The 13,529-nt window shown below is 38.1% G+C and overlaps 1 protein-coding gene across 1 annotated transcript in view; it reads right to left on the minus strand.

Moving 5' to 3' along the window:
* Nucleotides 1-215: 215 nt before the first annotated feature.
* Nucleotides 216-13,529, minus strand: part of C6H9orf85 (chromosome 6 C9orf85 homolog) — a 32,821-nt gene continuing 19,507 nt past the window's right edge. The window contains exons 2-4 of the mRNA XM_054031758.1: nucleotides 8,029-8,135; nucleotides 2,618-2,731; nucleotides 216-1,939 (exon numbers count right to left, since the gene is read on the minus strand). Of these exons, the coding sequence (XP_053887733.1) occupies nucleotides 1,747-1,939; nucleotides 2,618-2,731; nucleotides 8,029-8,135 (414 nt within the window). The 3' untranslated portion in view covers nucleotides 216-1,746. The remainder of the gene's footprint in view (nucleotides 1,940-2,617; nucleotides 2,732-8,028; nucleotides 8,136-13,529) is intronic.

The following is a 13,529-nucleotide window of genomic DNA, read 5'->3' on the forward strand; positions in this document are numbered from 1 at the left end:
TAAGTCTCACTTCCCTACAGAGAATAAAAATGCAGTCTCCAAAGCACTCTTGGCTTTTAAAAGTATTTCCCTCTTGTTTTTAAATGCAAATTTAAACGTCCATTTAAACAGAATCTTAAAGTTAGGAAAGAGAACATGCTACAAGGCTGGGAAATATTTCCATACAGTATAATGTGGCTGGTCACACACAACAAGTTGTTTCTGAATACTGTTGCTCTTTATGCAAAAGAACTCATTTTATTCCTCATTTTTGGCTCAATATCCGCCACCTTTGTATACTCAACACTCCGTGGCAGCCTGCATGCAATTTCTTTCATGATTTAGATTCCCTGGCAATTGCTCAAATTGCTTGGATAAAAAAAGATCCATGGTATAGCAGTTCCCACCTACTGGGAACCAACCCTTATTGCCTTACATGGGCTAAAAAAAACCACCCACATTTCCCCACTTTCCAAGTGGGGTGTGAGGAAGTTCAACCTCCGTGGCTCACTGCTGCTGTAATTGGACAGGGCATCCAAGATGGCACTTTGTTTGGTAGGTCAGCTGTGTACACTGAGCAAAGTCCCTTAGAACTGGGCAATTCTATGATGATCCATATGTGGTTAATTTAAATAGTCTCTTGTAAAAATTTTGTTTAATACTTTTGGTCCCCTCTGGCCTTGGAATCTATTGCCATAGCAGATGAAACACTTGCTAATTCCAGCAGTATTTCAGGTTGCGAAGCACACAACCAAGAGGTGCTACTGAATTCAAGTAATAAAAGGGTTATTCTATTCCAATAAACTTAGTTAAGCCTTCCCCATTAAGATGTTCTAGTCCATATTTTATAGTTAGTTCTCCTTAATGTAGAAAACTGATTTGCTTTAATTTCAGAAAGGCTGTTCCTACAAAAACACATGAACTAGATTAGAGATCAAACCTGGCAATATTGCAGCTGAAAAATAAATGCAGTTATACGTGACTGTCACTAGAGGACACTATTTATTTCTCATATCATAAGGCAAACTGAATTAGAAATACAGCTCACAAAGGAAAGATCAGCTGTGTGAAACCAACTATATACTAACCAAAAACAGTAGGCTTGTGGTCTTTCCACACTGGGAATCTTAGTCATGTCATTAACATTTTAAATGTTAATGACATGACTTCAATTGAAGTACTGTTGCTTATGAGAGGTACCATAACAGCATTCAGATCTTCTATTTACACACACGAGATGAGCAGCAAGCGTGGGGGTAGTGGCAGTACTCTGCAGAACCCTGTTCTGGAGCATATTAGCATGACTAAGAAAGTAGCTTAGTCTCTAGAATTGTTCATTAGCGCTATTTTTGACAGTTTAACTTTCCTTCCTGTGATACGGCCATTTGTCCATAATACTTTGGCCTGAGATCTGCAACTCACTTTGCACAAACAGAATAGTCACCACATGACAGTGAGTTACAGACACTTCCAATCAGGATGATTTTTAAAACCAATGACCTGGAAGTGGAAAGGCTCCATAACTCCCTGTATACCAGAAATTGACATATGTTTTTTTATTGTGGAATCCCTCTTGCATAAAGCTTTTTGAGAGCCAATTCTAATATAAATGTTCCATTTATATTAGCAGTGTGTTAAGCACTCAAATGTCAGACTGAACTGTCCTAGTGGAAATACTAGGTAAGTATCACTTTGACTTTTTTCTTCAGTTGTACAGTCTCCCGACTAGAACTTTAGCCTTTCATATAAGATTCTACAGGAACAGTTTCAGACTTCTGTCCTTTCAAACTTCATATTTTTAAAATGTTCCTCAAGCATGTCAGGATTCTTCTCATCCATGCCATCTAAGTCAATGTCAAAATCCAGTTCATCACTTTCCTCTGACTCCTCTCTTCTACTGATCCTTCTTTGGCAATTTGCAGTAGTCTCATTCTCCATCTTCTCTGGTCCTTTACTGATCCTAAAAAGAAACATACAAGTATTATTTGCCAGGCTTTCAGGATCTAATTATTAAACTGGGAATGGAGCAGGGGGAACTTTTATTTTAAAAACAAACAACTCTACTTCTGCTGAATGGAAAAACTAATGAAATAGTAGAGAGAGACATCCCTGAAGAGAATCCATGAATAGTTCAACATATCAAACTGTTGCTGGCCATAAGCCACATACCAGCAAATTAATGCATGATGCTCAGTAAAGAGAAACTGCTGGCACAAGAGCAATAAAAACACTAAATAGCATAGTTGCTATGCTCTACAGCAACCCTTGTTTGGTTTCTTTTTTCTGCTTAATGTAATTCTGAATAATCAGATGACAAATTAAATTCAAACAGTAAATTAACTCGTGCATATTTTATGGTACTTAACTTCTTAATCCATTTTAGAGGGCTTCATTCCAAAGTAGATGCAATTTACCCTTTGCAACTAAAATGGTCTTATTGGGTCTGATCTCATTCCCGCCAACGACAATGGGAGTTTCACCCCTGATTTTCTGTAGGACTGAGGTTGCTGTCTTCTACTGAATCCTGTCACGGTTACTTAAAGTGCATACTAACATTGGAAATTTCAAATGTGTTTTGCTAAGAGAATGCATGAGCTACAACTAGGGCAGGTAATCAAACTTTCGGAGCAGTACTTACAGAACTACAATTTCTTCTTTCTTTCCACATTTAGCACAGACTTCTAATTCACAAGCACAAGATCTACAAATAATATGGTAAGAATCCTTTACAGTCTTTTGGAGGCACTTCACACTATTAAGAAGGAAAACAATATTAGTGTGATTGTGGCTAGTTAGCAAATTGGAATGTTCAACTAATTCTTGAAACAACTAGACTTATTATTGGAAAGTTTTATAGACACCCCCTCCCTCCCAAAGTGGGAGAAGACTACTTTATTATTACAGAAAGTCCTATGTATATGCCAATCTCATATGAAATATTACTTAATGTTAACAAATTGACTGTACTATCATATTTCTTTTCTCCTTTAACTTATGTCTGTTTTGGAAAATTAGAACAAAAGAGGGAAGAATTTTTTTAATGATCAAAATGATAGAACACAGATCTGTGTCCACTTATTTGAGCAGGCTGTTTGGTTCACTAACACTGCCTATTTCTTTAAAAGCTGTACAACTTTTCCTATTTCTTTGGCTCAGACAAGAGTAGTCCAAGCAGAATATAGTACTAAGACATATGTGCAATTTATAAATGCAAACTACAGATGCAGAGAAAATACATTATATACCTTTGCATTTCTCAATGTACAAAAGATAACTTGAGTCGAAACCCACAAGAAGCAGTGTACTATTCCAAACATTTAGAGGCTTTGGTTGCTATTGTCAAAATAAAAATGATAGAAAACCTCTGGCCTGAAGGTTAAACTGCCTTAAAATTTGAATGACTCAAACATTCATGATATATCAAAGGTCTTCTCTTTGGACAAAAACCGAGAAGATATTTGTGATGTAATCTAGTCAGACCCAAAACACCACCCTGAAAGCCAGCCCTTCTCAACCCTGAAGCACTTCAAGGATTCAAGCACACAGCTTCTTTTGCAGTGGGTCTTGCAGAGGAAGCAAAAGAGGCTGGATACCAAGTCATCAGATACTCTTCGAGTTCTTGGAAGGACCAGGTGGGCTAGTAATTAACATCTTATTGGGGCAAGAGGACTACTTTTTTAAACCACAACTTTCAGTCACAATCTGTTGCGCTAGTTTCAAAGATTGAGGGGGGAAAAAGGATTAAAAAGAAGACTAAGCAAAACTAACCATTTTCACTTAAACACCAATAAACTTTCCTTAAAGACTAGTGCTATTATCAACCTGAGGAAAGGCTGGTGAAAAGAGGACTGAGGAAGTGGACACGAGAGCACAGGTGTGGTGCTTAGGGCAAAGATCTTTAGCATCCACACTCATAGGAGCCCTGAGAATAGTTGGGGCTTTCAGACCCAGGGTCCATGGACTTGAGCTAACCCTGGGCTTACATTGCAGTGTAGACATACCCTTTAATACCTTACATTGCAGGGCACCAGATCTCATGGAGCGTGAATGTACAGTACCACAGGATAGACTGCTCTAAAATCTTCTGTGGTAATGTTCTGGAAGAGGATATGAAAAGCTCAGCCTGTAGCAGCAAGGTTTCTAAGGTGTACTCACCCAGACCCTGCAAAGTTTCCAGCCAAAGACATGTCATTCATGCAAAAAGGTTCAAGGAGAACATAAAGTACTTCATTTGTGCACTTTTACAGTATTCAGTACTATCTGGTTTCTACCACAACTCCCTTCCTTGGGCTCCAATCTGTCTCCCCTTACTGTAGACTACACTGTGCTTCAAAGATAGTGATTCATGGATGTCCGACTCCTCAGAACATTGAAGTGCACAGGAATCATGGTAGGATACATCTCTGAGAATATAAGCCCTTCACGTACTGTCACGGAGCGCTTTAGTTTCAGTAACTAGCATGATTAAATGTAATGTTAAAAAATGGATCTGATCTGAACTCAAATTAAAACTTCCATTTTTTTTCATGAAAATGTCACTTTTTGACCAAGCTGGCTATTTTCATTTAAAAATTAGTCATAGCACTGAATATTCCTTTACAAAATGAAAATAAATTTAAAATTCAACTTCCCCTGAAGCCAGGAAAGCCATAAGAAAGCTTTGGGAACTAATAATGTGATTCAAGTGTCAAGAGCAACCCCTACTGGGATACTTTTAGGTTTGCAAGGGGAGCTGCTCTCACTGACTCAATTCAGTAACAAAGCAAGTAGGTCAACTGAACTAGTCTTCACTGAATCCTGAACTCGCTCTTCAGAGTATGCCTACCCCTGATGAGGGCAGAAGTGGAATATGTCCACTACTTGCCTTCCATTCAGATTTATCAGTAGCCAGATTTAGACAGAAGGTGCAACAGGCCTTTTCTCTTTTGGCCATGAGGACTGCATATCCCATCCCTGTTAAAAGAGCTCAGTTTTTCTAGGAGTGGACCTTATGGAACTAGCCACAGAATTAAGTCATAAGATTTATTTTCAAGATTTATTTTTTAAATACTTTTGTCATTACACAAACTCTCAACACCTTCAGCCCATTATGCTTCATGTTGTCAGTGAGTGACCTCTGTCCACCTATATTCCCCTGAGTTAGCCTGGCCCCCTTGATAAGGGATTTTAGAGGGATTAGGGATAAAAGGATGGCAGGCTAGAGCCTTGTAGGAAGCTCTCAATATTGCCTACCAGGCTGCTTGGCCAACAGCACCCCAAACAGACTACACTATAAACTGCAAGCAAGCACACAACAAACCAAACAAATATTTGTGGGAATATTTTCTTTGGTTTCCATTTGCATGGTTTCCAAACTACAGTAGAACCTCAGTTATGAACAGCTTGGGAATGGAAGTTGTTCATAACTCTGAACAAAACATTGTTTTTCTTCCCAAAAGTTTATAACTGAACATCAACTTAATACAGCTTTGAAACTACTATGCAGAAGAAAAATGCTGCTAACCATATTAATTTAAATTATAAAAGCACAGAAACCATTTCCTTACCTTGTCAAATCTTTTTTTAAACTTACTCTTTTTTAAAGTGGTTTAACAGTACTGTACTGCATTTCTGCTTTTTCAGGGAGGGGGGGAAGTCTCTGCTGATGCCTGATCGCTTATTTCTGGTTCCAAGTGAGATGTGTGGCTGACCAGTCAGTTTGTATCTCTGGTGTTTAATTTGGAGGTTCTACTGTACCTCAGATGACACTCTGCATTTTTTTTATTTGAAATGCTGCTTCAAAATTAAGCAATCCTAAATCTCATGTGGCTTTGAAACTATGGCTCAAATCAGAAACTATCAACTTAGCAAAGATGAAGAACCTGGTCTGAGTTTCAAGTCTGGAATGGAACCATCTAAGTTTCATGGGATGTTGCTTACATTTTATAAATGTCTTCTGCATCCAGTTTCTGGCAAGCATCAGTGAGTTATGACTGATGGAATGTCACATAACACTAGATCACTTAATAATTTCCAGCAGCCAAGATAGCATGAACAAGATGGAAAAGCTGTACAAAAAATCTGTCCAGTCAAGTTGCTGTTTAAAATAAAAAGCGGTTTCAGAACACTAAATTATTTTGAGAAATTTAGAGATTAATTAGCACCTTAATAACCCTTTAAAACCTAGACCTCTCCCTCTGTACCACTTATGGCCTGAAAGGTGATCTTTTCTTCACCTCACAGAACAGAGCTGGTGCTAATCCACTGGGGGCCCTAAGCAAGAATATTTAAGTCTTTTGAGATACATTTAGGAATTTTCTAAAAGTAAAGTTAAACTCTGAAGGCAAACAGACCTTCTCCTGTTTTTGTTTGCTTTCCCAAATTGATCAAACATACCACACACCCATAGTAACCCATGAAGTAGTCCTTGTTACTCAAGTTACTGTGAAGCAATTGATATTTTTCACTCTGGTTTTAGTGTTTGGAGCTCTAGGAGGACACTATTCATAATTCTGAAATCTACAAGTAACATCCACAAAAAATTAAATGGTACAAGTTGCCAAAATCTGCAATGAAGCCAATACCTTCAAGCAGACATATGGGAACTGCAAAATCAGCAAGTGTATGTGTGTACTTTTTTTACAGAGTAATGTTTTTCAACAACTTAAGTGTAGAACCGTGTACACCAGTATATAATTAATTGTATGAAGTAGTTGCAACTGAAGATGCTAATCTCCAGATGAGACTGGGTTAAATCTGAATTTTTCATAATTCTTTCATAACTAGATTTCTAAATACTAATCACTATTTAAATTTAAAGTTGAGTTTATACTGTTGTTGCAAAGTATAAATACAAGATTCCAGACATTTCCGTGGTTGACCCTGAAAGGCACAATAGGCAATCATTTCTATCAAAAGTATCACCTCATGCTCCTTTCTTCTCCGCTTCCCCCCCCCAGTTACTGAAATCTTAAATGTTCCCCCACAGTAACACAAAACAGTGCAACTCCACCAAAAATATTTTTAAAACATTCCTTTATTTTTTTTAAATCTGTTTAATGTGACCGCACATCAGTAAGCATTCTATTACCTAAAATTACATATTTTGGCCTGATCCTGCAATTAGATCTGCATAGGCTGAACTCTGCACCCTCACTGAGCTCCAGTGATGTCCATTTATAAGGAGCAGTTTGTATCAGTGGCGGCCTTTATTTGTATATGTTGAGACTAAGGAAGATTTGATAACTGCCAGAATCATCTATTCTATCTCAGCTACTGAAGAGAATTTTTTAAAGTAAAGTTGATTTGATTTAATGGTCTTCCATCTCCATGAATGACAAGAAAAATCTACTGATGAAAACTATCACCTGCATGGAGGCCATTCATATTTTATACAATATATTCCTATGAAACAAAACACTTTATTTTGAAGCCCAATTACAGACAAGGAAGTTCTGCCTGCATTAAAAAAAGTATAATTAAGCCCTAAAAGGGTTTCTTTAGGCCCCTGTCTAATAGCTCTGTTAGATGCCTATTCAGTTATTCATTTGGTGATACTGAATGAGGTTTGACAGGCTCCAAGATTGAAAACATAAATTCATCTGGTTAAAAATTCCACCCCTTTTCCCCCTCCCAGTTAATCTTGTGTACCGTAAAAATAGAGAAATTTCCCTGTCTCTGACTGACTTTGCAATCTTGGGACAATCATTTGTTTCTGTGCCTCAGGTTTGTCTATATAGAGGATTATGATAATTAGGTTCCTCACAAGCACTGTGATGCATAAGGATGTTTAGTTATTTTAATGAAAGGTGCTATATATGTAGTGGGCGGGGGGAAAAACATCAAAAAAACCCAATGGTTTGCATTTTTAAGAGAACAATAGTTTTTAATAAAGTAAATCCAACATTGTAAGCTTTGTTGGAACTTCAGCCTACTGAATTTGGAACTCAATACAATAGGGATTACACCTTTTCTACACATCAAAATGAAATTTCCAAAAATGGTAATACACACCCCAAAAGAGGTTCACAAATTATACAGTGATTAGCTGTGAAGTAATTGTTGACTCACCATTTCTTCGGTTTTGATAGTGGTTTGTATTTGCTGAATTTTACACGCCACTCCAAGACCTCCTTACAGTGCTGACACACTCCATCATGAAGCTTTGCATTGATTTTCTTTATAAAAAAAAAAAAGGGTGCTTGAAGTGTCATCTTTTATAAATCAACCAATTAGCAACTATTCATCAGTTTAGTTTTAAAAAAAAAAAGCGCAACTCTTATGAAGTAATTCCATGATCTCTTGATATCATGCAGCTAGAGTACTGGGGGAAAGATGTATTCTAATGGCAGTGCAAGAACAATGAGTTCATCTGTTTCTCTACCTGTTCTTATGTTAGTAATAAAGATACTGAACACTTCCAAGCATTCCTAAAAATCAGTACAAAGTAAGCGTTGCCAGACTACATCCATTCAAAGAGTGAAATGCATGTTTGTTTAGTACAGAAATGGATTTTGAGACAGCAGCTTTGCTCACTGAAGACTGGTTACAAGTTTAATACCTATAATTTACAATATATTGGGCTTTAGCAATGATGATGTATATTAAGTGGGTAGCCTTGGACTTTTCTAAAAGCACAGAGGAAATGGAAGTGCCACATCTTATACCATCAGAAGGACACCTATGTCTTCCATACCATGAACTAAGTTCCTTCTACTTTCCCTCAATTTCTTTTTAAAGAAAGAGAAAATATGATCAGTTGAACTAGAGAAGAGTTTCCATGATGAGGAAAAGCTTAGTATAGGTACATTTTGCCTCCCCCCCCCCCCCCGCCCCCAAAAGTCCTCCTATTCACTGAATTAGATGAGAATACAGTACACATGAAAAAAATCACTAGTTGCACTAGAAACTAGTTATCCAGGGAATAGGGAACCTTGGCTTCCTTAAACAACCCTCTTTTCTTCGGGCATAGCTACACTGGCAGAAGTACAGCGCTTTGAGTTAAACCAGCCTTCGTAGAGCACAGTAGGGAAAGCGCTGTAGTCTGTCCACACTGACGGTGTGGCCACATTAGCAGCTCTTGCAACCGCCACAGAGAGCAGTGCATTGTGTCTGCAACGTGCTTTTCAAATGGGTGGAGTATGACAGGGAGTGTGTTGTGTGTATGTGGGGGGGAAAGGGGTTTTTGGGGGGGCTGAGAGCATGTCTGCATGCTGTCTTGTAAGTTCAGACAGCAGCAGACCTCCTCTTTCCCCCCCCCCAAAGCATTTCACAGTAATGGTTGCTTTGTCTCAGAGAAGATAAGCATGCTAGCTGTCAAATAGAGCTTTCAAAGGGCATATCCAAAACAATGACAATCTTCCATACCTACCTACTTAAGATAGATGTAATTGGTTAAGAGTGCAAAAAAGTAGTTTCCTTAGAATAGGTTCTTACATCTTTTAATAAGCCTCAGGCTGAGTGCATGTCCATTTTATCTACTGAATCTTCAAACTTTCAGGAATACCAACTCTAATTTCTCTGACCACCTTAGCCATTTTTATTCTACCTGAATACAAGAAGCTTGCGTCCCTTCCCACCTGATTTAAGCCCAATCAATTTACTTAGCAGTTTAGAATATTTTTGCAAATATTCTACACTATAACAACCCCTACCTCTTTAGTGACAATTTTTCCCACAGTCCTACAGACAAGTTGAGAAATAAGACTGACAGCTATTTCCCTTCGGCCTTCCGTTGCAACTGACAAAAACCGAAGAGTAGATTTTTGGGGAGGAGTATTCTATTACTACTCATCTCCTCTGATGGGTACAATCCTTGGCTCCCCCACACATCACAGATGTGACCTAGAGACCCTACCCTTACCTTCATCATCTCTTTTGCCTGAGGCCTTATTTACTTTGGGAAATTTGTGCACATGGTGATTGTTTTGGACTGGGACAGCTCCACCAGCAGTAAAAGTAATGGAAACAAATGTAGACAAGAAGCTAATGTTTTTAGTCACCATGACATCTAATCCTACTCTGCACCACTGAAGAATATCTATTGCTACTCATGCCCCCTCAAAACACAACAAAAAAAACACCCTAAGTTTTCCAGGGTGGAGGCCCCCTGAAAGTTGTCTTAGAATCCCTCTGGTAATCAGCCATACAGACCTTTTCAAGGAAAACCTATCATTAATGGGAGGGGAAGCTACCAAGCTACTGAAGCTTCACAAGTACTTTGCAGCTGCATAAAAGAGGTTGCTTTTCTTGCTGCTACAGAAAAAAACAAAAAGGGAAAGGATTCTTACTTTTATTTAAATTTTAAGTTTTAAATATCTGACCAAAGAGGACTTATCTACCAGATGTGGGATTAAGGAGAGAAATCAAATCTGGGCCAGCAAGTTCTCTTCCCTCCTTTGTTCCTTGAAGAGCTTCTAGTATCTACCCCCTTTATTAAAAAAACCCAAAAACCTGTCACCATGTTTTACTGGCATCACAAGTTGTACAAAGCATTTTCTTTGTCAAGAATACTTATTATTTGTTTTTTTAATTTATTAAACAGAACATATGAGGTTTGACTTCTAGGAGTCATTAAGAAGGGTAATGCGTCTTCCAATTGCTATGAACTGGCGATGGAATACGTACTTCTAGTTGGACAAGACCCCCCTCCTCCCCTGCTTTTTTTTTTTGTTAAAACTAGGTTTGGAGTAGAGCCAAAAGTTAAAAAGAAACCAAACCTGGAAAGCCAGAACTGCTTCAGAAAACAAAATGGAGGATCATTAATAATTATAGCCATTTCAGACATCCAAATATTATCTGATCATAGCAATGAATCCTGTGAGAATTCATCTACAAAACGTACAATAGTTGATTTAAGATGTGTGAAGTAACTAAGCCTAAAAATCTCACAGTAAAATAAGGAAAAAAGCAGTGATATTAACAGATTTTTTGGCATACTTTCTACAGGTATAACTAATTACAAAGAGGCATAGTACAAGATATTAAAAATAAACCAGCATAACTGACGAGTGTTGACTGCATCAATAGAGATACTTACATAAAAGTGTAGTAAAAAATTAGATCAATGATAAGTACAAATACTTTTTTCAGTGGAAAAGAAACCACTAGCATTTTCATTTGCAAGTGTTAAAACAATCGTAACTGGAGCAGAGTGTGTGTGTGTGTGTGTGGTGTGTGGGGGGGGGGTTTGGGGCAGGGGGGGCTATAAAAAAGTGTGTTAGAGATATTCTGCAGACTAAAAATTACTCAAATTGTCTGAATAGATCTCTTAGTGTTGAGAGATGTTTAAAAATCTGAAGTGGCCTACTAGTACACATCAAGAAGATTTACTAATTAATAACAAAACTAATTGTAGTCTTAAAGGAAAACTGCAGTAATTAGTTACACTACATATAAACAAGCATGTATTTTTTACTATAATAAATACACATTCAAAAACTAAGGCTGGGATTTCCAAAGGAGCTTAAGGCAATTAGATGTCCAAACTTTTTTTTTTTTTTTAAATCGGTTCCTTTGAAAATACTAGCTCACCTTTAAAAAATAACTGTTTCTATCTATTTTAAAGTTTCATACTGTCAACCATCTCCATAGTATCTAAGCATCTTCTCCATTTGGTCAACCGCAATAGTGAAGTTGCTAATGGACTTCATGGATCCTGTGGCTCGTCTACCTTTTGATGGGCCTGTGTGTGGAAAAATTCTGCTTGGGATACGAGTTTTTGTTGTGCTGGTTGTTTGATTCCCCACCACCCAAAAACCCCCAGAAACCCTGCAATAAAAACAATATTACAAGTACCATACTTGTTTGAAAAGGCTGCTTGCTTCTTTTTGTTTTTGTTTTTAAAGACTCATTTGCAGAGCCCTTAGATTTGAATCCTCAATTCCAAAGAGAGGAATCCAAAGAGGAGTGTGCTGCTGTCTGAACTTACAAGACAGCATGCTGACATGCTCTCATCCCCCCCAAAACCCCACTCTCCCCCCACATACACACAACACAATCCCTGTCATACTCCACCCCACCCCATTTGAAAAGTATGTTGCAGTCACTTGCATGCTGGGATAGCTGCCCATAATGCACCACTCCCAATGCCACTGCAACTGCTGCAAATGTAGCCACGCCAGTGCGCAAGCAGCTGTCAGTGTGGACAGACTGCAGTGCTTTCCCTACTGTGCTCTCCAAAGGTGGGTTTAACTCACAGTGCTCTACATCTGCAAGTGCAGCCATGCCCTGAGAAACATTTTTGTTTCCCTTGGCTTCAGGCAGCCTCAGATACAAACTTTCAACCCTGATATCGAACTATTCTCAGTCTTCAGTGCTGATTCCTTCCTAAATTGCTACCTCTAAACCTCTTAAAAGTGGGACTTGGAGTAGTGGCGGCAACGCCACTTCCTCTACTTTTCAATTTTAATTTTTTTTTTAATTTTTATTTTTTTAGGAAAAACTTTTTTGTGCCAAGTCCAAAGCTCCTTGACTTCCCAGACCATGCTCCTCCTACCACCTGCAAACAAAACAAAAACCTCTCAGAACTGCATTTTAACATGCTCCAAAGCAGGACTTAAAGGGACTAGAGCCACTCCAACTCCACCATGGAAGCTTTAAGTTTCTTCAGTCTTCACAGACTGGAGGTTACTTGTGATCCTTGCAGGCCCAAGTGGTGAACTTCAGGCAGATTGAATATCTGTTAAGTAAATGCTCCTCACCAATGCATCAAAGGCATTATGTATGGTACCCTTAGACATTTGTCTCGCATGAAGGACATTCTTAAACCCAGTCTTTCCCCCAGGATCTGCCATTACAGCTGAAAAAATATCATGGAGTTAGAAGGGACTGTTCAGAAACACTTAAATACTGCAGGCTTTAATTATCATTATGCAAATAACTACTGCGGCATAAAATGATTGGAGAATGGACACATCTAAGCAATTCATCTAGTTGTCGTGTTTGATGAACAAAAAGCTTTTCAGACCTGATCCTGCTCAACTTATGTCAACAGCAGTTTCACCATTCTCTTTAATAGAACTGCAACTAACCCTTATTTTCTTAACATGGCATATATTTGTATTTAAGTATATAGTCTATACAATGACTTTTAAAATCTAGATTTCTGAAGAAGCAGTTTATCTATCTTCATTCTACAATTACTTAACTTTCCACCTTAGTACAGGTAAACATAAAAACTTGGTCTCAAAATAGAGTGGGTTTTTATTCTAAACTAATTATTATAGGTGGTGCAGGCAGCACCACCTAGAGTCAAGTTTGCCTGAAACTTTGCATTATAAGATCTAGCTTTCAGTGCTTACAACTTTGCCAAACAAACAGACAAGTCTGCTGTTTTCTATGCTGAGCGTCTGCCTAAGGTAGAATCTTTTTTGGAAAAGTTTCAACTAAGAGTTCAGCCATTTCTATATAATATTAGGGAAAAACAATATTCAATCCATGTTTTTTATTGCCAACCCATTTCATTGAGAAGCTGTAGTGCCTTCATTCTTTGGAGCATGTAAACAAAATTTGGCAGGGGGTTGCCCTGCTGTCAGGGATGACTTTTGCTATCCTTATGAAAAGTTGTCCAA

This window comes from Malaclemys terrapin, chromosome 6 (assembly GCF_027887155.1).
Source record: "Malaclemys terrapin pileata isolate rMalTer1 chromosome 6, rMalTer1.hap1, whole genome shotgun sequence".
Taxonomy (NCBI): domain Eukaryota; kingdom Metazoa; phylum Chordata; order Testudines; family Emydidae; genus Malaclemys; species Malaclemys terrapin.